Consider the following 27,611-nt stretch of genomic DNA (forward strand, 5'->3'; position numbering starts at 1 on the left):
GTGCAGACACGGTTTTGTGCCGAGAGTCAGATGTCGATCAGAAACTTCATCAAACACTGAAATTAAATATTTGTGTATGGCAATAATCAAAGCATCGAATGGCTTAACTCTTCTGCTACAATACGTCATAACACCATACTTTGTGACACATTGCAAATCTGTGTGAATATTGTTTCCATTTTGATTGTTTTTAGACTTTATTTCTTTATTTTCATACATAAAATCTAACTGTTTTAACCAATATGTTATTTATTTTTTTCCTGTTGACAGAAGTTATTCAAAAAATGCACATAAACAAAACAAGTACAAACCAATGGCAATAACCATTGTGATTTCTATAATAATAGAAATCACAATACAATTCTAATGTAAAGAAAAAAAGCACATTACTGCTTTAATAACACAACCACATGTAAAGCTTCAAAAGTCTCCAAGCACTCTTTTGTTTGATTGGTTGTCATTCAATTTGTATCCGTTAATATGAGTTTGACACAGACTCCAATAGCATTGGAGGGCATACAATTAAAGTCTTTCTGTGGGAGCGCAGTGACTGTTATACCAAACCACCTAAACTAGAACTCAGTGTTGCGTGTGTGTCTGTCATGACTTCTGAAAGTAAATGTTTAAACCTCCCTTCCCCCTGCATTGCCTTTTTTAAACTCATGTCCTTGTTTGGTTAATAAATCTCTGCAGAAGTTAACAAAGCTTTCAGAGTGATTTTGAGATTTTCCCATTGGGAGCTCAAATATGACTCAAGACTCCGAGCGGCTTCTACTTAAAATAACTTGCAGGAGTAGAAACAATGCTAAACCTCATTGAATATTTGTTCCCCCACTTCTTGTTACTCGAGTCCTCTGCAGCGAGCGAGTACAATGCCGAAGATTTGGAAGTAACAAGGAGTTACATAGGGGGAGGGTCACAAACCATACAGAGAGACTGCAGTGTAATGGAGTGGCTCCCATGACTTCCTCTGGCAGCTCCTAACAGCCTGCAGCTGTGCTTCTCACAGAGGCATTACCAACCTGACCCTGCTTTAAGGCACTGAAAGAAAAACAGACTCCACTGTCATCCACTGCCAAACCACATATGTCAAAATAAGTATGACCCTGGCAAAGTGAAAAGGCAAAGAGGAAAATAGACAAGTGTGGGTCGAGGAAGGAGAGATACGGGGGGAAAGTCTGTAAATGTGTCAAAACTGAACCAGTTATTACTGCAGCGGTCCAGAGGTGCTGTAGCCAATCACTCATCCAGAGTTGACTTTTGCTTCTAGTTGTACTAACCATATTTTGGTTCATGCAGTAAATGGTGTGTGTACAAATCTCATCAGGGGAATGGATTTGACCTGTTAGTTCAGCAGACTCAATATGACTGATGGACTCAAGGTTGTCTTTACTCAGCTGGAAACATTTGCACAGAATCAGAGACGCACACAAAAACAACGGCAAATTTGTGCATAACAACTTGCTCTTACTTGTTTAGAGTGTGAAGGTTTACAATGTCTTAAACATTATTAATAATAAAAACAGTTATGACTTTATGTAATGCAGAATTTTGACCATGAGGAATGTGAACCTGTCATATTTTTTTAACCTCTAACATCATCATCAGGTGGAACTTTCAGAAATTAAGTTTTATTTATTCCACAGACGTCCGGCCTTTTCCTCAGTGGGACAATTGTAGGACATCAGACGACCGCAGTACATCGGCCTCAGATATTCACGACAGCAGCACAAAGAAATAAACGATGAATACAAAGTGTCTTAGTCCCTTAGTGGACGCTTCCTGCTCTCAGGGTCCATCGAGCAGCGTGGATAATGGAACAAACAAGGCGTTTTCATGCCTCTATGCCAGCAGCAGACATGACCAGAGGCTTTATGTGTCTGGGTTGTCAGTCCGTCCATCTGTCCCAATTCTCAGCAACACCTCGGGGGAATGTCTTTGAGTTTGGCACAAGCATTCACTTTGGACTCAAGGATGAACGGGATAGATTTTGGTGGTCAAAGGTCAAAGTTATTGTGATCTCACAAAATAGATTTTCGGACATCATGAATTACACAGCAGGAACACGGCAATAGGGCAGCACGGTGGTGCACTGTTGGTATCCCAGTCCGGTCGGGGTCTGTCTGTGTGGAGTTTGCGTGGTTCTCCCTGTGTTTGTTTGGGTTTTCTTTGGGTATTTTGAATTCCTTCAATGCGTTTGAATAAATAAAGTCAGTAGATGTGAGGGACTGAAAATAATGTCACCCTGAACATGCACATGCAGTCACTCACCCGCCCTCCAAAGCCATAGGCTATCATGCCAAACAATCACTCAAGTGCATATGAAACACTTCAGGTGTTTCATACCACTTCACAGTGCACCTGGTGGGTGGATTTGAGTTTCACTCACCGGATCCGATTGCTTGTAAGAGAAAACGTGCTCACATTCTGATCTTGTCTTTCAGTGGAGAGAGCGGCGCGGGGAAGACTGTAGCAGCCAAATATATCATGGGCTACATCTCCAGAGTGTCAGGGGGTGGACCCAGAGTACAGGTGAGACTGGCTGCTTGTTCTTTCTCCGTCAGGACAGAATGTTAAATATGCATGAAAACATGTGAGATGTTGAGCAACAAAGATCTGGATTGAGATGAGATTCAACGTCAAGCAGGAAACTCATTTGCATTTGTTTTGACTCAGGAAAAAAAGGTGGTCAGGGACTTTCTTTAAGCATCCCTTCTTAAATATTGTATTACAAATTTACAATATTTTAACTTGAATTATTCATTTAATTTTGTGACTTCTCAAATTAGTGTTTGAATATATTTGGTCAACTCTCCTTGTAGAACATGTTAAAAATTGAGCGTAACAATCTCATAACCTGTTGCTATTTCATTCCTGCACTTCTCCCTTCCTCTCGGATCATCTTATCATCCTCATCCTTATTCCCCATTATCAGGCCATCAGCAGCTTCTTGCTCACCCAGCCCCCTCCTCAGCCATCTGGCAGCCCCCCAACTAGCAGATGTCCAGTTCCCTAAGCTAGATAAAGATCTAAAGTTTGATGAGGAAATGCCTTCACTGTGATGGCTGTGCAGTTTTTTAATTTAATCCAGTCGGAGCTGCTGCTGGCATGGCCACATCAGAAATCATCTTATGGCTTTAAACAGTAGAGCTGGTAGACTTTTTAGATTAAAAGGAGTTATACTTCAATGGTATAATTCATGTTTTGTGTAGCAATTAGCAATATAAAGGTACTTTACTAAGGAAGTAAAAACACAAGTTATTATTGTTTGCTTTTAACGAGTGTGACTCTTACAGAAAGTACATTTACCTCACATTTGTCTCCTCCACCTCATCCAGCTGTGTTGAGCTCAGTGATGCTCAGGACAGTACATTCTTATGCAATGTGGTCACATAGTTTTGAACAGATAAAAACTCCCTGTCAGTTCCATATCTATTCATCTGTCTAAACATTGCCCTAATGAAACTGCATTTAAATCCTTTGGATCTGGATTCTTATTTGGATCTTCACCAAAATCAGTCCCCTATAGAAATCAACAGAAATGTTGTTCAAGAAAAGGGGGAACAATTCCTGCATCAGTTTCCTGGTCCTGATCAAAACCAAAATGTAATGGGTTCTTCCTTGATCCCTACCACATCCTTCCACCAAGTTCTGTGGTAATCTGTTTTTGCAGAATCCTGCTTACAAACCAACTAAAAACAAACAGACAGAGGTGAAAACATAACCTCCTCGGTGGATGTAAATCTAAATCTAAGGTTTAAGTTTTGGTTACTTAACTCAGTACGGATTGTCTTGGAGGAGTCAAATGCGATCAAATAAAAGACAACAGACTGTTTTGCTTGTTTATTTCCTGTCTTTTACACAGAACAAAGTTTGATTTAACAAAGAAAACAAGAAATAATTTCCACTCAACTTCTGTGGACAGAAATGGAAGTGGGAGTAGCTGTGTCTGCTCTACCGATTTAAAACTCATGTGTTTCTGACATGCAGATGGCTCACAGGAAAGATAATGTCTTCCAGACCTTGTGTCTGTCTGTACGTGTGTGTGTGTGTGTGTGTGTCTGTGTGTGTGTGTCTGTGTGTGTTTGTGTGTGTGTGTGTGTGTGTATTCATGTACACACACATGCTTATATTTGAGTGGAAAGTTCCAGGCGTGTACACGGCAGCCTGTTAGTGAGGGTGTGAAGTGTGTGGTGTCTGTACCTGCTCCACAGACCGTCTGTGACGTAGCTAACAGCTCATTGCGTCTGTCTCCCCGCAGCACGTCAAAGACATCATCCTGCAGTCCAACCCGCTGCTCGAGGCCTTTGGAAACGCCAAGACAGTGAGGAACAACAACTCCAGCAGATTTGTAAGGATTTCGTTACACTTTTTTGTGAATCAGCGCCTAACATTCTGGCTCAATAAATAACTGGTTCTCGTTAACCAGAGAACTCTTATTCTTCCAAGGACAGAGTTTTTCAGCCACATTTCGTGTGTGTTTGCCAAATCTGGTTTGCAGCCTAAGTGAAGATGATGCCGGGGGAAAAAATGAAATGACACACCGTCAATGCAAATCCTATGTTTCACAGAGAGGAATAAATGCAATCGGAGCTGGAATAACTTGAGGAGTCAACTTTTTTGTGGTATATACCTTTTGCATTCGAGCTGAGACTTTGGAAAACAAAGATTTATAGTGACAGATTTTCTCCTGACTCCTGTTTTACTGGATGAGGCAGCAAACAGCGTGTGTGTCCTGGTTAACCAGAGCTGTGCTGTGAAAGTGCTGTGCACAGAAAGACATGCTTGCACAACCACTGAGGCACATCCTCCACTGCTTATTAAGGAAGATGGTCAGCAATGACTTTGAAAACATATTCCCTCAGAGTTAATTGGTTAAGTGTTTGCACACAAAGCAGTATTGTCTCAGGGTTTGAGACATTTTAAAAGTTGAAGTTTTGGGGGAAAAAACCCTTTGGTTTCTTTTAACTGTCTTTTGATTAAAAGTGTCTCCACTTCAGATTTGCTCTCACCGTGACTGGAACAGATATAACATTACATTCAAGAGAAAAGGGCATTGCAAAAAACAGGATCAGATTTTTACACACACCAGCAGCAACATTAGAACAACCAGATGCCAGTTTTCAGATCTTACGGCTTCAACTTTATTGCAGCTCCCTCTGATACTAAAAACAAACCTGCTTTGATCCATCAGGGGAAATACTTTGAGATCCAGTTCAGCTCCGGTGGCGAACCAGACGGAGGGAAAATCTCCAACTTCCTTCTGGAGAAATCACGTGTCGTCATGAGGAATCCTGGGGAACGGAGTTTCCACATATTCTATCAGGTGATTTTTCAAGCTGGAGAGTCAATGGGACACACTTGTGGAGAAGGTGCATGTGTGTGTGTGTGTGTGGATCTCAGGACATATCGGACTCAGTGTTCCCTTTGGCTGCGGGAGGAGGGTAAATCTGTTTTCATTGTGCATGACCTGATTTTCCTATTCCACATAGAGATGTTCAGATTTCTCCAGAAACAGATTGAGTAGATGTGAACACTAACACTACTACAGTATTTGTGAGATGTCACGTGTATAACTGCATAAATATCCCCTGTTGATTTCTGCTGAACAGTTGATAGAAGGAGCCAGTGTCGAGCAGAAGAACAGCCTGGGAATCACGAGCCTGGATTACTACACTTACCTCAACCAGTCTGGTTCCTACAAAGTAGACGACATCAACGACAAGAGCGACTTCCAGGAGACAATGGTTAGTTTTCTTTTTCCAGACGATCCCCTGTTTTCGTTGACCGGTCAAACCACGAGAGGAGTAATTAGAGGACAAGTACAGCAGGAGTTTGTAAAGTATAAACCAAGCCCTGATAGTTTTTCTTTGCTTCCTCAGCACGCCATGGAGGTGATCGGCATCTCAGCGGTGGACCGCTCCATGGTGCTGCAGATTGTGGCCGGAGTCCTGCACCTGGGAAATATCACTTTCAAGGAATCGGGCAACTACGCTGCTGTGGAGAGTGAAGAGTGTAAGTGGGCTCACATCAGCAGTTGTGTTGTGCTCAGTGTGGTTCCAACCAAAAACAAATAACCAAAGCTCACACTGAAACAAACAGGGACTATTTTTGACGTGTTGTTGAGATTTTGCTGGAAAAGGACAAATAAAGAAAATGAAAGCATGAAAACAAATATGCATCGAGAGAAAGTATCTAATCATAACCGAAAAGACTAAAAGTTTAAGATAATTGTTTATTAGTGCCACCATGGGGAAACTTACAGCCATGCTATAGTGGCTAGAATGGTGAACTTTGACCCTGAGGCACAGCTTTGTGAGCTAACATTAGCTGTTGGAACCAATCTTGCTAATAGCTTTCTATGTAGCTTATTCTGGAAATCTAAGCATTGAGTGAAAACTTTGACATGATGTCAGTTGTATTGTTATGACTGAGGTGTTGTGCAGGAGGTAACTCTCTTCTTCTGATTGCAGTCGTCTTTCTCTGAATGTCTCTCCTCTTTCCAGTGCCCTGTGCTGCCTCTTCTCTAATTTCTTTTTCTCTCACCACGTTCACTCCTTAAAGTCTCCTTGTAGTTTTATTGTGTTAATGCAGGGATGCAGCCAACTGTCTGGAGTAACCCAAAACCATGCGAGATTACCATAAAATAAAATGCTGTTGCTGAGGCTCTGGTCATATTTCGTCACAGACTAAAATGCCTAGGAAAAATACTTCCCCCTCTGTCCCCTTCCCTCTTGCCACATTTGATTCTTCAGTCCTTTTCTCCCTCTCTCCTTCCTCCTCACTCTGTTTTGGTATGATGCAGTTGAGCAGTTGCCAGTGTACAAAGCCTCGGTCTGTTCTGTGCAGACGAAACAGTGGCACGTCAAAATCTCTGCTTTTCCTGTTCCCTCCAGTCTCACTTCCTGTGTGCTTAAACTGCACACTCCTACTCTGCCTTCCATATAAAACTGCACCAGCCAAGTTCACATTTAACATCACATCACACTCAGCAGTGCAACATCATCTGATGTTGACTGTACTTCCTATAAATGACTTGTACCTAATTTGGCTGGTTGGACATTTAGGAACTTGAGAGTGGTACAAATGACTGTTTTAGAAATTTAAACTTATGTAAATGAGAAAAATAAAGTTGAAATCAATATATACACTATTGGACTTCATATTTATTGCATATACGCAAACTGTTGTCAACAGAGGTGAGCGTGTGAATATCTTATATCAATTTCAAGTTGATTTTAAGTCTTTCTTGAGATTTTCTGAACTTAGATATTCAAATATCCAAGATGCTATGATTCCGACATTGAAAGTTAAGCAGAGTCAATTCTGTAATTGAACGTGACAGGATCACTGTATGTGTGACAGCTACTTGAAATTAATGAGGCCACACGCTTGACAAACTTTTGTATTGATAACCCTTCCTACAGTTGCTTTTATTAGTCACTGCTGTTTTAACACATTTCCTGCAGAGGAACTTGTGCATTGTTCCTGAAATAAACAATGTGTAACAGCCTGCAGTTTGTACACTGTAGTATGTTATCCATAGTCTCCCTGCTGAACACATCAGTGGCTTTTCCTGGTGATTTAAGCCGGCGTATGGTCAGTCACACCCTAATGTCCCAGAAGGGGAGCTACTGCAGAGGCCTGATGCATTCCCAGACACAGTGAGTCTGCAGGTCTGAGAGCTATTTCCTTTTAGGGGAAGTGAGTCACTGTAATAAGGCAGGGAGGGGCTCTCAGGGGACGATATCAACACCAGGTTGGGGCAAATGATCTGTGGTGTGCTCAACACTTTTTTTATTCCGATGCTTAGCCCAGTACTGTTCTTCTATTTAGCTGTAATTCAGAGCTCATCTGTGTTGAATTTTCTCTGGAGGAGGTTTCGTTTTGGCGGTTTAGCTCCAATTGCATGCGTTGTGATTGTCAGTAGAAGATTCTCTGACTCGTGAGACCGTAACACTGATGAGCAAATGTAGAGCTAAAGGAACGTTGGAGCCCTTTATTTGCAAAGGTTACATAAGGCTGTTTGTCAAACGTATAAGGTCCTGAGTATTGATTTTCAAACAGATTTTTCTCCTTGCTTTTTCCGAACAGAACCCAGGGCAAACTGCCTTAACTCTCAGTTTATCATAACAGTGTAGCAACTACACAATAAACTATCATGAACAAAATATTTATTAGGTTTTTATCCTCCAATTATTTTGTGGAATAATAATTTAAACTATAAATATCAAAAATATGACAGGGCAGAAAAAAACAAAAAAACAAATACATTTACCAGTAACCAGGTTGGTGTCACCAAACATCTCACTGTGTCAAACTCAGATTTCAAAACCCAACTATACCAGGTTAAGATGAAGAAAAGCAGCAAATCATCACATGTAAAAGACTGAATCTAAGCAATGTTTGACCCAAAAAACAAGTTTAAGGATTGTCCGAATATGACAATAATGCTACCAAACAGACTCTTTGTTAGAAATGAGTTGGTATTATTATATACATATACTATTAGCTATAGTTTGTGGAATTTGTACCTATATAAAATACAAAAAAATAGTAACTGTCTGCTGTTACATGATTTATTCCAGTACATTTTACAGATTCCAGCGCTGTCTGGAAAAAAAATTACTGGAACAGTTTCAGTTGGGAAATAAACATTTATTAAGTTACCTTCCCTTTATTTATTTCTCCTTGTCTCCCCTTCTTCTTTCTCTTCCCTCTTTTCACAGTTCTAGCCTTCCCTGCGTTTCTGCTTGGCATTGACCAGAACCGTCTGAAGGAGAAACTGACGAGCCGGAAGATGGACAGCAAGTGGGGGAATGCGATAGAGTCCATAGACGTGACTCTGAATGTGGAGCAGGCGTCTTACACTCGTGACGCCCTCTCCAAAGCCCTGCATTCACGCGTGTTTGACTTCTTGGTCGAGGTATGATCTTATTGCTGTACAGCTCAGTGCGTCTCAAATAAATATCCACATATTTTCCACGGATAATAAAGCTGCAATAAATCTACAGTAACCCACTCTTTTGATTTCAGTCCATCAACAAAGCCGTGGTGAAGGATAGACAGGAGTTAAATATTGGGGTGTTGGACATTTATGGATTTGAAATTTTCCAAGTAAGTGTTTTTTTTTTCTGTTTCACGAGCTGACACATGGCAACGGGACGTTAACTCTGCAGCAACACATAAGTTAGATTAACGGGCATTAATTTAAACAGATTAAACATCACGGATAAAACTAATTTATTAAGTATGTGGATTAAGTCCCATCTCCTGATTGAGGCAGCAGACGTCAACATGTACTTCTAAGCTGATTGTATAATTTGCTTAATAAGACGTCCTTGATGCGCCAGGAGTGGACGAACCAAATGGAGATGTATTTGTTTTATTTTGGTTTGTAAGGATATCAAGGTTGTTGGTGTATAATGACATCTACTCTGTCAGTTTAGCTTCTTTGTTTGCACAATGTCAGATAAGGCCAGCTGCATTTTGGTGGCCAAAGATTATTAACACAGGAAGATGCAGGCTGCAGTAGCATGAGGCTGAAAGCCCATTGTATGGGCTGTGAAATGCACAATATGGCCCTTCCTTTAATGCCAGCCAATCTGTGTGGAGCTCCCTCTCCAAACAATGGCCCCTGAGCTCAGAGGAAATCCGTCCTCTGCTCAAGATAGATCTCACTTAGGCCTTGTGGGTTTTATTAACTACATCGTCTATTCATTAGAAAAATGGATTCGAGCAGTTCTGCATCAACTTCGTGAATGAGAAGCTGCAGCAGATCTTCATCGAGCTGACTCTGAAGGCGGAGCAGGTAACGCACCCCCCACACACACACACACACTCTTCTTCTTTTCTTTTTTCTTTATTTTGAATTTGTAAGATCTTCACGTGTTTCATGTACTGACTCCGGACTCTCTTTTGTAGGAGGAATATGTGCAGGAAGGCATCAAGTGGACTCCCATCGAGTACTTCAACAACAAGATTGTCTGCGATCTCATCGAGAGCAAAGTAAATAAACAATAGATAAATAATTCAGAGAACAAACTATGAGTTCACTGAGTTCACACCCCCCACAGAGGGTGCATCATTCTTACAAAACACAACATCACACAATATAAATAGCCCTTGCATCAATTTACTTTAAATAAATTGGGAAATGTAGAGTAGTTATGTTTTATATTGAACATTTGTTAGTGTTAGGGTTCCACAAGTTGCTGCCAAGTTCCTGCTCTGTTGCCAGGACTTGCCGCTTAATATCCTCAAATGTGCCGACGTACCTCTTAATTTGATTTATCTGCCCCACTGAGGGGTCTAATCCATGAAATCCACAACAAGGGCTTTACAACAAGTCCCCCCCTGAGAGGAGGGGGGGGGATCTGTATCGGTGCCTGACACTTCAGCTCTGTACACCAGACCCACTTTAGTTAATCCAGAGACAGAGACGCGTGTTCTCTGAGTCCGACACACTGTTGCCACTGTGCACACACGGAGCAGCACTGATCAGCTTTAATGGAGCCGAACAGGGCAAAGTGTGAGAGTAATGTTGGACAGAGGCCGAGCTTAACCTCACAATCTGATTTATTTTACATCTCTTTTAGATGCTTCTTTAGTGTCATAAAGATTTCGGATGACAGTTTTTTACCAGACTGATAAAGCTACAAGCCGTAAATTGAATAATTCAACCTATATTTCAACTCGTAAATACGTAATAACACAATCATTTACTTTCCTAGAGGCTATAAGGTGACTTCAAATATCTATTTGATATTGATTTGACATAAAATACTAAGGAAGCTAAAAAACTACAGAAGATGAAACCACTACATTTTTATTATTTTTTGCTTTAAGGATTTAAACATAACCTCAAAGTTACAACAATAGTTTTCTCATTGAAATTGATGTTATTTCCTTTTCTGTCAATCATATAGTTCATTCAGCTATAGAACATATTAAACCTTGTATTGATATTTTCATTTGGGTCTTTTTATGACTTTGTATGACTCACTAATTATAAATAAAGAAGCGGTAGGTCAAAAATGATCTGCAGTATCAACAGTGTGAGCATTAGTGTTGTTAAATAAATGTCATATGTTTCCTTTGTGTTTTCCCAGAATCCTCCAGGCATCATGAGCGTCCTGGATGATGTGTGTGCCACCATGCACGCGGTGGGCGAGGGAGCCGACCAGACCATGCTGCAGAAGCTCCGAGTCCAGATCAACACCCACGAACACTTCAACAGCTGGAACCAGGGCTTCATCGTCCACCATTACGCCGGAAAGGTCAGTGTCAGTTTGAGTGCACTTAGCCCAGAGTGTGTTCTCCGTTTGAGCTCTTTATGAACACACACACACAGAAGAACCTTGTGTTACCACTTGTTGCTGCTTGCATGCTTTGGTTGCCAAAACAGAAAGATTTAATATTCAATATAAAGTTTACAGCAGCTCTATGCACTTGTCTGTGCTGTGGTATCTACTGTAAATCAATTTGTTATGCCGACTGCCTGCAGTTGGGAGCTGTAGCTTCTACAAATAGAAACTTATTAACATGTCATTTTTTATGGTGTTGGTATGGAAGCTGTCCTCGTCACTCCCCACTTCTACGATCTGTCATAAATACCAGTTTTGCAGCTGCTGCTTTAATTCTGGAGCTTCTGTCGTCATCTTCGTATTTATAAACTTTCCAGGTCCCACTTATTCTTCTCTTCGTCATCATCCAGCTCTGTTTCTTGACTATTTAAGGTCTGTTTGTAACAGTGTCTAGTGACGTTGTGCATGTTAATCAGCTTTATTTCGCCCATTCATTACAGTTCAGTAGCTGCCTTTGTTTTGCCATCCTTCTCATTTCTGGTGGTCTGGGCCGAGGTCGTCCCGTGTCACTCTCCAGATGTGCGGCGGCCTCGGCCTGGCACACATGCCGCAGGCTTAATGAGCCATGCCATAAAGACTTGAGGGGCTCCCATGACCAGGCTCAAAACATTCCTCCAGCCTCAGCCGCTACTATAAGAGAAATAAAATGGTTCATTTTCTTCACTTTCAAAACCACTGCTGGGTTTATAAGGGAGCTAATCCTGGGAGGTGTAAAGCCTGGATATGCAACCAGTCATTTTCTTTCCCCATAAAATTCAAGCCACTGATTTAGGTCAAAATATCAGTTACCATTTTTGTCTTCGCACATTTACAGGTGTCACTTTTCCTTTTTGCAAGAGGTTTCAAATGGTTCCACCTCGTCCTCTTTGATTGACATGGAATCTTCCTCTGTATCTCTCGTCCAGGTGTCCTACGACGCAGAGGGTTTCTGCGAGAGGAACCGAGACGTCCTTTTTTCCGACCTCATTGAGTTGATGCAGAGCAGTGAAATGTAAGTAGCTCCCATTTGCACATTGCACCAACAGGTGGTGAGGGTTTCTATGGCGCTCGACTTGAAAGAACGCTCGTATTGTGATGCATATGGTTATAATTGAACACATGTGAATGAGAGCTTCAGATGCTCCAGTGCATCCGGGAACTGGTGGGAGTAGCCAAAGTGTGCAGGGCCGGGTTGTGCCGTGCCCTCTGCCCCAAATCACGTCTGGCTGCTGTCCCGGTCTGCAGCTTTATGGGGGTCTTCTCAGTCTGGCCTTGAAAGTGGGGTCTCCCTCTGGGGGAACACAGTGGAGTCTGGTCCCCCTGTGTCTTGGTGTCTTGGCCTTTCTTTGTGTCAAAGGGGCCATCTGTGCAAACAGCCTGCATTATCTGTGTAAACCCTGCAGACCTCAGCCAACGCTCGTCCCCTTTGTGTGTCGTGAGGCGTCACAGGCCATTATGCCGAATTCACATTCACGCACGTGTTGTAAAACAAATACTTGAACTTCACTCTGCAAACATGTGCACATATAGATAGTTTGGCACCATCGTTCATAAAGGAAGCACGAGAAGGAAGGAAGCAGCCTCATTCCTTGGAGCAGCAGGTCTGAATAGAGAAGAAAGGAATGGGCAGTATTGTCAGCTGGATGATATTAGAGGACTTCTGGTCTATTTGTACACACAACCTGCTGATCCTTTCTTCTGTGTCCATGGCCCTGAGCCTGAAATGTCAAATCAAACAAATACCAATGTGGGAGCAAACTGGAAAGGGGCTGGAATTAGAAGGGGAAAAAAACGACATGAAATGCACTTTGAAATAATAAAACAATAAACATCAAATGCAGCGACATATGCAAGTTGAAATATGTGGAATGCTCAGCTGCACTACATGTCCGACCAGGCCTGACGGTCGCCACATTTCTGCCTGAATGACAGATGTGGTAAAATAGTACTGATGAAAGTTTTAAAGATAACTACTGTGCTTAATTAGATTTTACCTCAATCAGATTATATATACGAGTATTTTAAATGTGTAACCTTAAAATAAGTCTTTGAATAAGTTGGACATTTATAACCTAAGACTGGTGAAAACTATAAGACATCATTGTTCATTTTATTTTACAGCTGCGAGTAAACCCCTGGTGTTATAATAATATTCCTGTGTGTATTCATTTTCCTTAATACAGGAAGATGTTGATACACAAGAATATGAGAAGAATTGTGTTTTAATGTGATCAATATTTGTATTTGGTGTCTTATTGTGGCTCAGTCCAGTTTTGCAGGTGGCGACAAATGTTCCTTTGTCACAATATAAACACACATTTCTCTCTTTTACCAGCATATATGAAGTTCTATTTAAAAAGTGAAACCCTCAGTATTACTGTTTGTATAAATCTGGTAAGATTTGGTGCACAGAGAGGTGTCTCACACACACACACACACACACACACACACACACACACACACACACACACACACACACACACACACACACACACACACACACACACACACACACACACACACATACACACTTGTTTTCCCACCAGTTCAGACCTTCCCAAGAGGTTCAGGAATTTAAACCGCTGACCTCAGTTAAATGTCCTTGGTTCTTTAATCATTAACTCTGTCTTTGTTTTTAGCCTCCATGGTAACTCATTATATATGTGTTTAGGTCTAAGACACTTTGTTTTGGTTGGAATGAGGATGATACCAGTGTTTCTGTGTCCTCACTCCGTGTCCTCCCCCTCTCCCCCTGACAGCGCCTTCATCAGAGCACTGTTTCTAGAAAACCTCAACGCTGAGAAGAAGGGTAGACCCTCAACTGCAGGCAGCAAAATAAAGGTGTGTGTTCAGTAAAGTTTGCTTGTGTGTGTGTACACCTGCCCCTCCGCCTTATCAGGGCGGCTGTGGGAGGGGCCTTCGTCGAGAATATGTGCATTAGCTGTTCTGTGTCCTTCAGCCAGTCATTCATTCTCAGTGGTTTGGTTTTTCATGACTTTGACATCGTGATCCTCAGTCTCATCATCGTCTTCTTTCCTCTCTCTTGATATCTGCTCAAACTACTCTCCTCAGAAACAAGCCAATGATTTGGTGAGCACACTGATGAAATGTACCCCGCACTACATCCGGTGCATCAAGCCCAATGAAACCAAGAAGCCCAGAGACTGGGAGGAGAGCCGGTAAGTTTCACTGTGGCCCCTCACAGTCACACACACACACAGACATTAGAGACAGCAACCATCCACGGCCTGTGTGGATCATTATATGTAAGAGTTCTCTGAAGCAGCAAAGTGAGAGTACAGTAGAGACTGAGAAGAACAAAACGCACGTATCAAGTTGACTTACTCCGACTTGGTGATGAGTTTTCCTTTTGCATTTGAGAAACCCAGCTGGAGATTGTTTGGATCAGTCAAGTTCACAACAACAGGAACATTCAGGAGAGGGGGGGGCACCAGGGTAGAGCAGGTACAAGGTCAGATGTGACGTATAAATTCCCCTGCGGCGATCCCATGTTTTCTTTAAACACGTCAACCTCGGCATTGGCTCTTACAGCTTAGAGCTCTTCTCGAACTCAAACATTTGTCAGAATCTTCTAACCCTAACCCGTCGCGTATTAGAAAATCAATCAACACGCAAACACCAAATTCATTCAACTAAGTTATCCATCATTATCCCCATATTATATTTTTTGTTTGTTACAATCACTCTTTCATTTATATTTTCTTTGTGACTTTTTGTAGTTTGATAAACACAGGCCTGTCTCTTTAGTTCTCACACAAACACGAGATCTTATTTTTTATTTTTTTTTTAAATCTTTGTCTTCAGACTAAGTCATGTGAGATGTGTCGGAGACATTCCCCCCGCCGCTCTTTATCCCTTTGTTTCAGCTTCCCGCTCGTTCTCCCCTGCTCGCAGGCGTCAGGCACTACATGTTCAGATGTATTGTGCAGTCGTATTGTTCAGAGCCGATGAACTTCCTGTTGTGAGTCAGGCACAGGGTGGCTCATTAATTAGCAACGGAACCGCTGTTTTCACAGGAAGTCTGAGTGCACTAAGTAGTCCTTAAGTTCTTTGTGTGAGGAAAAAGTTTGCAACATGCAGCTGTTTTACATACAATGACCTGTGATAAGTCCTTCCGCTAGTGGAGAGGAAGCTTCTGGTGCTGAAGACATGGCAGCTAATATACTGGTGAAATGAAAAGTTGTGGGTATCAATCTCAATGTCGACTAGAAGGGCACTTTGAGAGTGTCTACTTCTGCTGATTGGCCACTTTATCAACATATACGTAAAGAATATTGCATCAAATACATACACCATGCACACAAAGGAACAGCTTACATTACACAACACAGTATAGTGACAGGAATATTTGAGGAAAGACCATTCACCTAAACATACTTAATTTGATTCTGAAAATGTGGATCATTATCTGGATCTGCCCCCAATTCGGTTCACAAATATTAGCAGTTTAAAGATCTGTGCATTCATTCTGGTTGGAAAACGCCCTAATTCGCATTGTTATAGAGAGTGAAGTAAAATGTCATGTTGAAGGTCTTCCCTGATCCAAACTGCATCTTTCCAACAAGGTTCATGGAAATCAGTCCAGTAGTTGGCACTTGTGCTGATTGATTAACTGAGGATAAAGGAGCCTGTTCATTTTCTGCTCGTGTCGACTCCGGTTTCTTTTTGTCTCGTCTTCAGAGTGAAGCACCAGGTGGAGTATCTGGGTCTGAAGGAGAACATCAGGGTGAGGCGTGCTGGCTACGCCTACCGCAGAGTCTTCAAGAAGTTCCTCAACAGGTAGCTCACAGCACGGCCACATGTGTTTCTGACGGGGTTCTTGTTTGAAAGTTTAATGGTCTCCTTGCTAATATATATATAAAAAAAAATCGTATTCCACTTTGATTATTCATACATTCATTCAGTCAAAGACGACCGACACTCAGCATCAAGAAAATATTCCTGTGAATAAATTTCAGATTTCAAAATAAAAGTGAACTAATATTCATGTTTGGAACAAATCTCAACAAATACATATATTGAAAATGGAAAAGTAGACAATGAAATAGAACCATTAAAGACTCTTTAGTTTCCCCTTTTTTATCAATTACCACACTATCAGTATGTTCATTAATTATTTGTTGTTGAATTAAACATACTTGGGTTTTACCTGAAATGGTTCTAATATGATTTTTACCATTCAGGTATGTAAGTGATAAATATCCAGATTTTTTTGGAATTTGATTCAGGACAGAAAACATTGAGTTGGTCCCACATCAACATTAGACTTCATCGAGCTTTGAACCAGTGTCCTATTGTGCGGATAAACAAACACCCTGTCATCCAAACCCATACAAGCAGCCCATCTAATGCCAAATTCTTCAAAACCTCCTGGTGCTCAGGTACGCCATCCTGACCAAAGAGTCCTGGCCAACGTGGCGAGGAGACGAGAAACAAGGCGTCCTTCATCTCTTAAAGTCTGTCAACATGGACCAGGATCAGTTCCAGCTCGGTCGCACCAAGATCTTCGTTAAAGCTCCAGAGTCGGTACGTTTGTCACCATGTGTCCATCATGTCTTCTGCTCTGCTGCACTTTGTAAACCAACATATTTATTAGAAAGCTGTCCAGGAAAATGCACTACAAGGCAAAAGAACTTGCAGACCAAGTTTTTCACATGTTGTTCTTGTATTGAGGGAAAAACCCTGATCACGTGTCAGAAAGTCCGCTGGTACGTAAAGGTCTGTTTGTACGAAGGGAGAAAACTGAACGTGCTCATTTTACGCTAAATACCATAAATGGGCACTAATGTCCCAAATCATGCTGAAATCCTTGTAGCAGGGGAGGAGATTGAACCCGACCCTCGCACCACGTCAGCACTGAGTCAACAGCGCTCTGCAACTAAAACACAAGCACAGACTGTGGTTGCAGAGTTTGGGGGGGGGGCATCGTAAAGGCTCGTCTTTTTCCACCATAACTGCCCTTTTTTCATGACTCCTATGAAAGCAGCACTTGTGTGACGCCTGTGCGCTCACTTGTTGACATTTGTACACTTTGTGCACAAATGAGCATGCACGTGTACACACACACACACACACACACACACACACACACACACACACACACACACACACACACACACACACACACACACAGATGTATGTTTAGAAGCTTATACACAGGCATCATAGTCTTAATTCAAGCCTTACAGCTGACCCTGAATGCCTGTACTTATTCATCGCAGCCAGGCATTGCCAAGAGGGTCCCATCCCCCCACTCGGCCAGACTGAGAGTCCAAGTCATGGAGGTGTGCTTATGAAAGGCAAATATCACACAGGGCGGGCCGCTGAAATGAGCTGCCAGGCTTCTCAAAACAGCTCTGTGTGATAAGACACTGACACCAGTTAATTAGTCGTAGGACTGAGGCTTTTTCTTTTTTCGGGTTGGATAGAATTAGTTTGTTTGACATGAAGCCAGATGTTGGAGAAGAGCAGCTCCCACCAAGTGTTGATGGATGAGCTGGTGGGTCATTGTCAGTCAGAGGTCTCACTCAGGCTACACTGGGGGCTGCACTGGGAGCTGCATTTGGCTTTAAATCCCTCCATTATTTAGAATTTATAAACGGCATACAAACATTTATTTAATGGTTTATAACACATCCTTATGTAGCTGCTGTAGGGACATTTTAAATGTTTTTACACTATTTGTTAGCATTTATAGTTTCTCATATGATGACTTACATTTTTGTTCACTACCTGTTTATACAAAAGATAGAGTTAATTACTCATATAACATAATTATATAAAAGTGTGTCAATCAATAACTAACAGAATGACATTAAATATCTTTTAAACCCTTATTAAATGTGAGGTGTTACTGACTAACTTAGCAAGTAACTACATTATTCACTCTAACAAATAGCAGTTCTTTTTATAATAAAAATCAGCGATAGATGCAGTCTCAATAATGATTATTACTGGTTTGGTAAAGCTGTATAATATAAACCAAAACCCCACCTGCTGTTTGTTCTTCGATTTGTCGCATTCTGGTGTAGAACTCTTGGTTGTGTAGTTCCCTCGTCTCAATCAGTGACTCAGTGCATTTTTCTCCTCACAGCTTTTGTGGTTAAAGTTTGTTCCGTCACGTTGTGTTTTGGTTTTGCTCGTGGTCGGTTCCGGCCCCATCGCCCTGTGGGCTGTGGCCGGCCCAGTCCATGCCAGTCCCGGCCCAGCAGCGAGGCAGTGGGCAGGATGTTTAGTCTGGGAGGGAGAGGACACAGAGTGTGATTGCATATCTACAGGCCTGTCAGGAAATTACATAGACTGGTGAGAAGACTGGTGGTCGTCAGCTCCTTGTACAGGATATTATGAAATGACTTTATGGCCAAAGAATAAAACTATATATTTTTTATATAATGGTAACCACTATATCAATTTATTTATATACAATATCAAAAATCATGCCAACTGTTTATTCTTGCCAATAAAATACTAACATAATCCTATTATAATTCAAGTAAAATAAAAACACTAAAACATCAGGAGAAGTGATGGATCCCTCTACTGCATAAGTGCAATAGAAGTCACGTTTAATAGAGCACGTCAACAAAATAAATATATTTGAAATATAAAATATATTTTCTAACAAAGAGGCTTATGTTATAAGCTTTAATGCAAAAAGAAAATGTCAGACAGGGCAGCAATGACAATAATGATAAAGGTGTGGCCTGTAGCATATGTGGAGAGGCGCTTTGGGTTCAGTATCTTGGACACTTGGGGAAGACTGGGATTCAACCACTGACCTGCTGGTTAGAGGACGACCCACTCTACCCGCTGAACCACAGCTGCCCAAAATATAGAAGACTGTCGATACTTTTGAGAAAAAAGTCTATTCCATGTAAGCATTTATTTTAAAGACAGTAATGGCACACACACAGACACACACACACACACAAAGACACACACTGACAGGTTTGTACGTTGCTACTCTACTGTACTGCACGATCCGATCTCTACACTCGGCTGTTCCTGCTGTCAGATAGTGATCAGGACAGTTCAGTTGTTGAGTTGTTATCAGTGACACCAGAGTTTGGTGTACTCACCTGCACACAGGTATGTTCAGTATGTGTGTGTTCTCATTCCTTTTGTCAGTGTTCGTGTCTCTTACATTGTTTTCTTCTCTTTTTGGCCTCACAGCTCTTTCTGCTGGAAGAGACGAGGGAGCGCAAGTTTGACGGCTACGCCAGGACCATCCAAAAGGCCTGGAGGAAATATTTGGCCCGCAAGAAGTACGTCCAGATGAGGGAGGAAGGTGAGTCACGGAACATGTCACAGCTCTATCTGTTTATCCATCTCCCTCCGTCGTGCTCTTCTCACTCTCTCCTCCTCCTCCTGGGTTTGTCTAGCTTCTGACCTCTTGGTGAATCGAAAGGAGAGGCGGCGACACAGCATCAACAGAAACTTTGTTGGAGACTACCTGGGCATGGACGACCGGCCCGAGCTGCGGCAGTTTCTGGGAAAGAGAGAAAAGATCGACTTTGCAGACAAGGTCACAAAATACGACCGTCGCTTCAAGGTTGGTTTTGCTCAGGCTCCGTCTGCAGCTTGTTCTCTTTCTTTCCTTCAGCTAAAGAACACCTATGGAGTTTTTGTGTGTTTTTCTGCCCTCTAGGGAATCAAGAGAGACTTGATCCTGACGCCAAAGTCGGTGTACCTGGTTGGAAGAGAGAAGGTGAAGCAGGGACCAGAGAAAGGTCAGGTGACCGAGGTGATGAAGAGGCGGATTGAGGTGGAGAAGATCTTGGCCGTATCACTCAGGTACGAACTAGTCAGAGAATTATAGAATTATATAAATAGGATTATATAGTGGAAATAAAAGCCAATGTCAATCATTTGTAAAAGAGGCAATACCGATGTTTCTCCAGGTTTCTGTCATCACCCTTCCCAATTTTAGCTTCTTTGACGACACTGGTCTACATTCCCTTGCTTATTCTATTGTTTCTCAATAAGTATGATCCTGCATTTAGCATAATTTCCGTTTTCAAACTTCTGGAAAAAAATTTAAGAACAAACTCCTCACCCAGCTTCTTCCTCTTCTTTGGTTTTTCTATGGGCGCGGTTATTCGCACGAAAAGCCATCTCTTACAGATTTGTCCATTCTAGGCTACTGTCAAACCATGACGGTGCAACATGGCGATTTCTTGTTTGAGCACTTTGTAACCTGGTTTAAACAAGAAATATAGAAAGGAAGTATTATGATGAGGATTATTATGGTTGGATAGGATTGAATTTGAAACCTCTGTGTGTGTTCTGAGCTTGTGTGTGCTGCTGCGAGCAGAGACCAGTGGGTAATGATTTGTTTCCACAACAAGACACTGGCTGTTCAACGAGCAGCAGATTGTTTTGCAGAGATCCGCCATATAATCTGGAGACAGTGCAAAGAGTGGTGAATCTACTTCAAGGCCACAGCCTGTTTCCCAATCACACTATAGACATGTGGAGATTAATAAAACAAAAACGTCTGTGTCCCTGTTTGTGATGTTGCTGCAGAAATGTCGCTGTGATAATGAACAATCAAAAACACTCTGGGTGAAAGAATGTAGACTGGTTCACTACAAAGAAAGAAAAAAAAAAAAGGAAGAGGAACTGAAAGAGTCCGGGGCCTTTGTTGTTGATGGGAACTCCGTATAATGGGTTTGAGAGGTAGGAATCACGGAGCTGCTGGTGCGAGCATGTGGCTTCGGAGTCACTGGGGTAATACGGACCAGGTGGCGCAGTGAACGAAAGCAGGAGTTGTAAAGAGCTCATCAGAGAGAAACTCCACTTCACTGGGAGGAACAAAGTATCCTTGTGTGGGTTACGGGACACAAGCTGTCTTCCCTCTTCAGATGTGAGCGGCCCCGTGAGGCTCCCTCTGTGTCTATGCAAATGTGAAAGACGATTCTGACGCGTGAGGCTTCATCAAAAGGACAAAAGCAACGGAAGCAGCTGTGAGATTTCTTTCTTTTACCCTTTAACGGAGAACGTCTTCTTGGTGTTTTTGCAGCACGATGCAGGACGACTTAATGATCCTTCACGAGCAGGAGTACGACAGCCTGCTGGATTGCGTCTTCAAGACCGAGTTCATCAGCCTGCTGTCCCGCAGGTTCGAGGAGAAAACTCAGAGGAAGCTACCACTCAAGTTTAGTAACACGTAAGTCAACACACGCAGCACCATCCCCGACAACCACACAAACCAACCACAACACATTATCGTATACTCCTAAATCCGATTTTTTAATAATTGATCAATTTATAATGAATCGATCGGATAAAAAGTCTGTCAGACACTTATTTGAACTCACATTTTGTAATAACTATTAAAATGAATGATGCCGCTAAGCAGGGACCCTTACTGTGATCCATGAATCATGATGCATTTTGTGGGTTTTAAAAGCTAAATGAGACGATCAACAGAAAATATCGGAGCCCTACTCCCGTCTTTGTCTATAACCGGCCAAACTAATTTAAGAGTTAAAAAAGAAAAGAGATCGCACACCCCCTGCCGCCTTTACCGGGGAGTTAAATAAACAATAACAACTTTGGCTACACGTACTATGAAAAAAAACGAATAATTAACTTAATACTTTAAAGAATCAGACTCAAACCGGACCCTTGCTGTAATATGAAGCTTTTATGGATGTCGTTTTCAGACTGGAGTTGAAACTGAAGAAGGAGAACTGGGGCTTCTTGAGCGGCGGCGGCACCCGGCAGGTCTTGTTTGTCCAGGGTGACGGAAACGTAGCCGTCCTGAAGCCTTCCAGCAAATCCCTGCAGGTCAGCATCGGGCCCGGGCTTCCCAAGAACACACGTGAGTATGAACAGCCCCGGCAATGACCTGCTCTGACAACGAGCCACAAAAAAATCTATCTGACTCTTGGATTTGAACCTCATCTCTCGAAGGAGATGATGTCAGAGGCTCATGCAAAGACATCACAGATGTTTTAGTGTTTAAACTATAAACATAGAAAAGTATATAACCTGTATAAGAAGATGTATCTATCGCAGACTTCACATTTATTGGTTATTTAGTCTCATGGCTACCATATATACAAAGCATTTCAAACATAACCTAGGGAACATTCACACTTTTTTGATCCAATATAATAGGTTTGAAAACAATTTTCGTGACCATATGCAGGAAGTTAAGAGGAAGTAAACAACAGAAGAAGATTAAGATGCAGAAATAGCTTCAGGATTTGCTTGTAGTCTCCCTCTCAGACGATATAATGTTTGAAAGACGAGGACGTTCATTTTGCTGCTAGAAAATAATATAATACAACGATGGTGCCAACGAAATTAACGTAGTTGACCGTTTTATTCATTTTCTCAATTCAAACTGTAAGACAATTTTTTCTATGCATTTTGTTGATAAGAGTTAATGAAACAAAAGCTGAATTTACAACGGGTCGACGTCAGACACACAAACCAAACTATGTGAAGTACTTCATATAAAAGTCTCCAGTCTGGTCTTTAAGTTTCAAACTAAAACTAACTGGATCAAATGTTAAAATGTCAAAATGTTCGCCATTCCTACAATTCCTCTCAGCATCATGTCAGATATTTACTTACTGGAAATCTCGTCCTCAGGCCCAACCAGGAAGAGCTTCACTCAGAGTCGCACGAACACGTCCAGAACCCACCAGAACATCCCGGCTCGGTCTGCACCAGGACCCCCAGGTACAGGGAGCCCCCCAGTGTTCCAGCTCCTCTTCTACACTGTCCACACACAACACAGCATCACACAAACCCATACTTTGTTTCCTCTCCACAGGCTCTCACCAGAACGGTGGCCTGAAAAACTCCAACCACGCAGCCAATCAGAGGAACTCGCAGCATCACAGCCAGAGGCCTCCGCCGTCCGGCAACTCCACGCGCCCCTTCCTGCCGAGCAACATCAGCCAGCTGAAGGAGCGAGGCAGCAGCCGGCCGCCGCCCGACCTCGACTGTCTGAAAGTACCTGATCAAGGAGCTGCAGGGTGAGAAACCCAAAACACACACACACACACACACACACACAGACACACACACACACACACACACACACAGACACACACACACACACACAAACACACACACACAGACACTCACAGTACCCACAGAAGTAGATGAAGTAACACGCACACTTACATGTTAGTGCTATGAGGATGGGCCATATTAGGTTGAAGACAAAATGTTCAACCCTTCACACTGCAGCAGAAGTTTATCACATCTTCTGGTTGGTTTCATCGTGTGAAAACTCTTCCCAGTTCTATCTGTAAGTTGTAAACAGTTTCACAGCTTTATTATAATCCTCAGTGCAGGTGATTTGGTCTCTTTGGAGATGTTGTATAACTTTGTGTAGATCGTATTCATACGTTCAGCTCAAAGATAAAAATCGTACACCTGCACGCTTAAAACATGAAAATAAAAAGTGTTGTGAGTGATACAAAGCTGGTGATAAGCAACAAAGGTCAAAGTCAAGGGGCGAGTTTAGTTTCCATTGGCACAAAGGGCAAGGTGTTGGATCTTTGGTGAGACCAGACTTCCTTTTAATTTATCAACTCATCAGCTGCAAAATGCTGTTTATTGTCCCTGAACCTAATACGCCCCAATGCTGTAGCAGTGTGATCCACAGTTCATAGTTTAAGATCATTATTTTTTACATTAGTGTGACTTCTCTGTGTAAATAAACGTAAAAACTCACATAAGACACATTTATTCATGTTTGATGAAGCCTGGATTTCTTGGCGTGCAAACAGCATCTCTGCACAAAGCGGTAAAGCTCTCAGGCTGTTCTATGTCTATGTGGACACACTCATACACGTACCTGTGTTTCTGTGATGTGACATAATTTGGATGATTTATTCTTTTGTAGCAATGGAGACAGACGACCAGCTTCCAATGGAGGAATGTGAGTTGGAGTGTTTGCGGTGTTTCTGGTGGTGGTGGTTCACAAGCAGCAGAGCTTCCAGCAGCAGCACATGTCGATGCTTCTTCTCTTTTTTTTTGATTTTATCATCCCGGAAATGAAATAGTTCAACCTCGCTAAAGAAGCCGACTGTAGCACACAACTAATATTTCATTTTCTGCTGCTGATGCTCATTCTAGTGGATATCAGAGGTGACCTGTGTGGACGCATCTTTCACTTGTGTCATGAAAGACGATTGAAAGAGTTTTTTTAGTGAAAGAGTTCCTGCTGTGCCTCAGGGATTCTCTTCACTAAACAAACTCATGACATTTACTTTCACATACACAGTCAAAACTGGAAGACATGTATTTTAATTCAGTTAATAAAATATAATGTATAAACTAACTACTTCACTCTGTGCTCACTGCTCCCTGAGGTGACGCCACCTTAACTATTTGATCCTCAGTTACTTGAGTCGTTCTGTGACAGGACATTTTATGAATAGCACTAGAGCACCATCTTGTGGCTAATGTGTGAACAGCTGAAAAAAATAGATTTTTTCGAATTCATAACAATATTTACAAAGCTTTTTCATACAGTGAAACAAGATGGTGATTACGCATGCACTCGTATTTTGGGATATACTCTACTCATTTAAAAAAGCCTTCATCTGAGTTTCCTTCACAGCCACTCAGCACAGTGAACTCAATCTTTCACTTCTCGTCCTCCTGCACGGAGCTCGTCCTGACAGCCCTGTGGTTTTTCTCTTTGTCTCATGATCCCTCAGAGCCCACAGACCCTCGGCCAGCCGACCTGCGCCGGGAGGGGGTCGACCCAAACCTGCCCCCAAACCCAAGCCTCAGGTGCCGCAGTGCAAAGCTCTGTACGCCTACGACGCTCAGGACACGGACGAGCTCAGCTTCAACGCTGACGATCGAATCGACCTCATCAAAGAGGGTGAGCGCACAGCAGCACTCTCTGTTTCTGCATTCCAAAGTGTCCTTGGGCAAGATATTGAACCCCAAATCGTGTATAAAACCCTTGTATAGAATTACTCTATGAATGTGTGTGGGACTGGATGAATGTGTTTTGTACAGTAAAGCACTTGTGTGTAAACTTTAGTGACATCTAGTGGTGAAGTTTCACATTGCAGCTGAATACCCCTCACCTCACCTCACCCTTCCAAACATGAAAGTACCTGTGGCCTTCAGTTGTGATAAAAACTCAAAAGATGTTTAGTTTGTTCAGTCTGGGCTACTGTAAAAAACATGTCCGCCTCTGGAGAGAGGACCTGCTCCAAATGTAAATACAAAGTATTTCAAAATAAAGGGACCATTCTACCAACATTTATTTGTACAGTTTAGATGAAACACACTACTTAAAACAAACAACTAGGATTAGTTTATATTCAGTTTCCTCCAATAGATCCCTTCAAAAAATCTTATACACTGAACCTTTAAGACTGGAAAAGCAGTTATATGAATACTGTCCATTTATCAGTTATAAACGTCTTTATTCTTCTCATACTCTCGGTTTGAGACTGTAAACTAACAGTCATGTTTTCCCCAGATGCATCAGGATGGTGGATGGGACGACTGCGTGGAAAGCAGGGACTTTTCCCCAACAACTACGTCACCAAGATCTAAGAGCTGCAGGTTTCCAGCACACGGAGGAGGGAGCCTGCTGCGGCCCCCCCGACCCCCTCGGGCGACCGCGTGGAGACAGGAGCACCGCGAGCTTCCCTGAGGAGAGAAACTCCCGCTTCCTCCACTTTCTGCCTCGTGGTGCATGAAGCGAACCCTCGGTTCTGCCACCAGACCAAAAGACCGTCAGGCTGGACAGCTTGGCTCCGCCTCAAAGACCAGAACACTGTTTGACCCGGGGGTCTGGTTCCCTCCACAGTCCCTTTGAGTCGTGAACAAAAACTATTTATTGTATTTATAGCTTTCTGTGTTCTCCTCGCTGCCATTTATATTCTTGCAGAGGATTTGAGCTCAAACGTTTTGAAGCGCTGGAATGAAGTATGCTTTATCTGTGGGACCAGGCTGTGATTTACTTTAATTTTTTCAACATGTCGTCTTTCGATGAAGGTGTGATCTCCGAAGCACGGGCGGTCGTCTCGGTGTTTCCGGGGCTGCAGGGAGACGGCTGTTTTACCAGGTTTTATTTATTCTGATGCAAAAGCTGTAACTGCTTCCTCGGGAAAGGATGCTCAGTAAATCACCACACTGTGATTGTTTTTAATGATTTTTACCAAAGGAATATAAATTTGAACAGGTCTGTCCGAGGGCAGCTGGGTGACTCACCTGGAAAAAACCACCTTCATCTTTGTTTGTTTTTGTTTGTTTTTCTATCACACCAGTATACTTAACCTACAGAGTCGAGGCCATACTGTAACCTGAGCATGCTGTCTGTGGTGTATTAGCACTTTATTGGTACAGGTACTACCTTTGGATACAGACACCGTCACTCGTTCATGCCACAGCCAGTAAGTTTAGTCTATGAAGGACAGGTTGCCAAGCTAAAGCAATAAGCCCAGTTACTGAGGAGAAGAAGTTGTTTACATGAGATGATGAAACTAAACAGGCGTCGTAGAGCTGATTCTGTATATGTGTTTTCATATTTAGGAACGTGCCTGTCGTTGGTTAGATTTTAAATTATTCTTTTTTTGTATTTTCTCTGAAGGATCTTAGTATTCTTAGTTTTTCTGCTTTTGATATTCACGGAGGGCTGCTTTGTTTCCATTTCAGCTACAAATAGATAATAATAGTTATCACACACGAGGGTGAATGGATTTTTGTTTCGTCAAGTTGTTTTGGTAGAAAGAATAAGATTTGTTCACATTTTTCCACGGCACTACAAAGAATTCCTTTCGCTTCTGCTTGATTGTTTCTGCACATCCTTTGCACTGCTGTTGAATTACTCACACATTCCTTTAGTCATTTGTTTTTATTTTATTTCCATTGAATAACCACATTATACTCGAGTCAGTAAAGAGACATGCTGGGACTTCTTGTCACAGATCTTCCGCATCATCAAATATAGTTTGATCTTGGATGGTTTAAAACATCCTTGTGCAATACAAAAACAGTAGATGAACCTTTTAATGAAGCATGTAATATTGTATATTGAACTGCTTTTTTGTTTTATTAAAAAGATCATTAAATGAATGACCATCAATCTGAGGTTTCTCTTTTTTATCTCACACACATGACACCAGGGCTGCGTGACTCAGTGTAAGATACACGTTTACACATAATAATATTAATAAGCTTATGTTGAACAGAGCCAAACTGCCATAAAATGAATGTGGATGAGGAAATAACTGAAACCACTAAACT

General features: G+C 42.0%; 1 protein-coding gene across 2 annotated transcripts in view; it reads left to right on the top strand.

Moving 5' to 3' along the window:
• myo1ea (myosin IEa) overlaps positions 1–27,450 on the top strand; it is a 49,186-nt gene extending 21,736 nt beyond the window's left edge. Inside the window, exons 5-29 of one of the 2 annotated variants that reach the window (XM_061067786.1) lie at positions 2,445–2,532; positions 4,262–4,351; positions 5,195–5,326; positions 5,613–5,747; positions 5,883–6,015; positions 8,730–8,926; positions 9,037–9,117; positions 9,725–9,811; positions 9,925–10,008; positions 11,112–11,279; positions 12,272–12,357; positions 14,105–14,186; positions 14,418–14,524; positions 16,047–16,145; positions 16,748–16,892; positions 19,539–19,653; positions 19,748–19,917; positions 20,014–20,159; positions 21,388–21,534; positions 22,034–22,191; positions 22,971–23,060; positions 23,155–23,359; positions 24,238–24,273; positions 25,058–25,227; positions 25,840–27,450. In XM_061067786.1, the coding sequence (XP_060923769.1) occupies positions 2,445–2,532; positions 4,262–4,351; positions 5,195–5,326; positions 5,613–5,747; positions 5,883–6,015; positions 8,730–8,926; positions 9,037–9,117; positions 9,725–9,811; positions 9,925–10,008; positions 11,112–11,279; positions 12,272–12,357; positions 14,105–14,186; positions 14,418–14,524; positions 16,047–16,145; positions 16,748–16,892; positions 19,539–19,653; positions 19,748–19,917; positions 20,014–20,159; positions 21,388–21,534; positions 22,034–22,191; positions 22,971–23,060; positions 23,155–23,359; positions 24,238–24,273; positions 25,058–25,227; positions 25,840–25,916 (3,028 nt within the window). In that variant the 3' untranslated portion in view covers positions 25,917–27,450. The remainder of the gene's footprint in view (positions 1–2,444; positions 2,533–4,261; positions 4,352–5,194; positions 5,327–5,612; positions 5,748–5,882; positions 6,016–8,729; positions 8,927–9,036; positions 9,118–9,724; positions 9,812–9,924; positions 10,009–11,111; positions 11,280–12,271; positions 12,358–14,104; positions 14,187–14,417; positions 14,525–16,046; positions 16,146–16,747; positions 16,893–19,538; positions 19,654–19,747; positions 19,918–20,013; positions 20,160–21,387; positions 21,535–22,033; positions 22,192–22,970; positions 23,061–23,154; positions 23,360–24,237; positions 24,274–25,057; positions 25,228–25,839) is intronic. The other variant, XM_061067787.1, reaches the window with a different exon arrangement.
• The last annotated feature ends 161 nt before the right edge of the window (positions 27,451–27,611 follow it).

This window comes from Limanda limanda, chromosome 3 (genome assembly GCF_963576545.1).
Source record: "Limanda limanda chromosome 3, fLimLim1.1, whole genome shotgun sequence".
In the NCBI taxonomy this organism is placed as follows: domain Eukaryota; kingdom Metazoa; phylum Chordata; class Actinopteri; order Pleuronectiformes; family Pleuronectidae; genus Limanda; species Limanda limanda.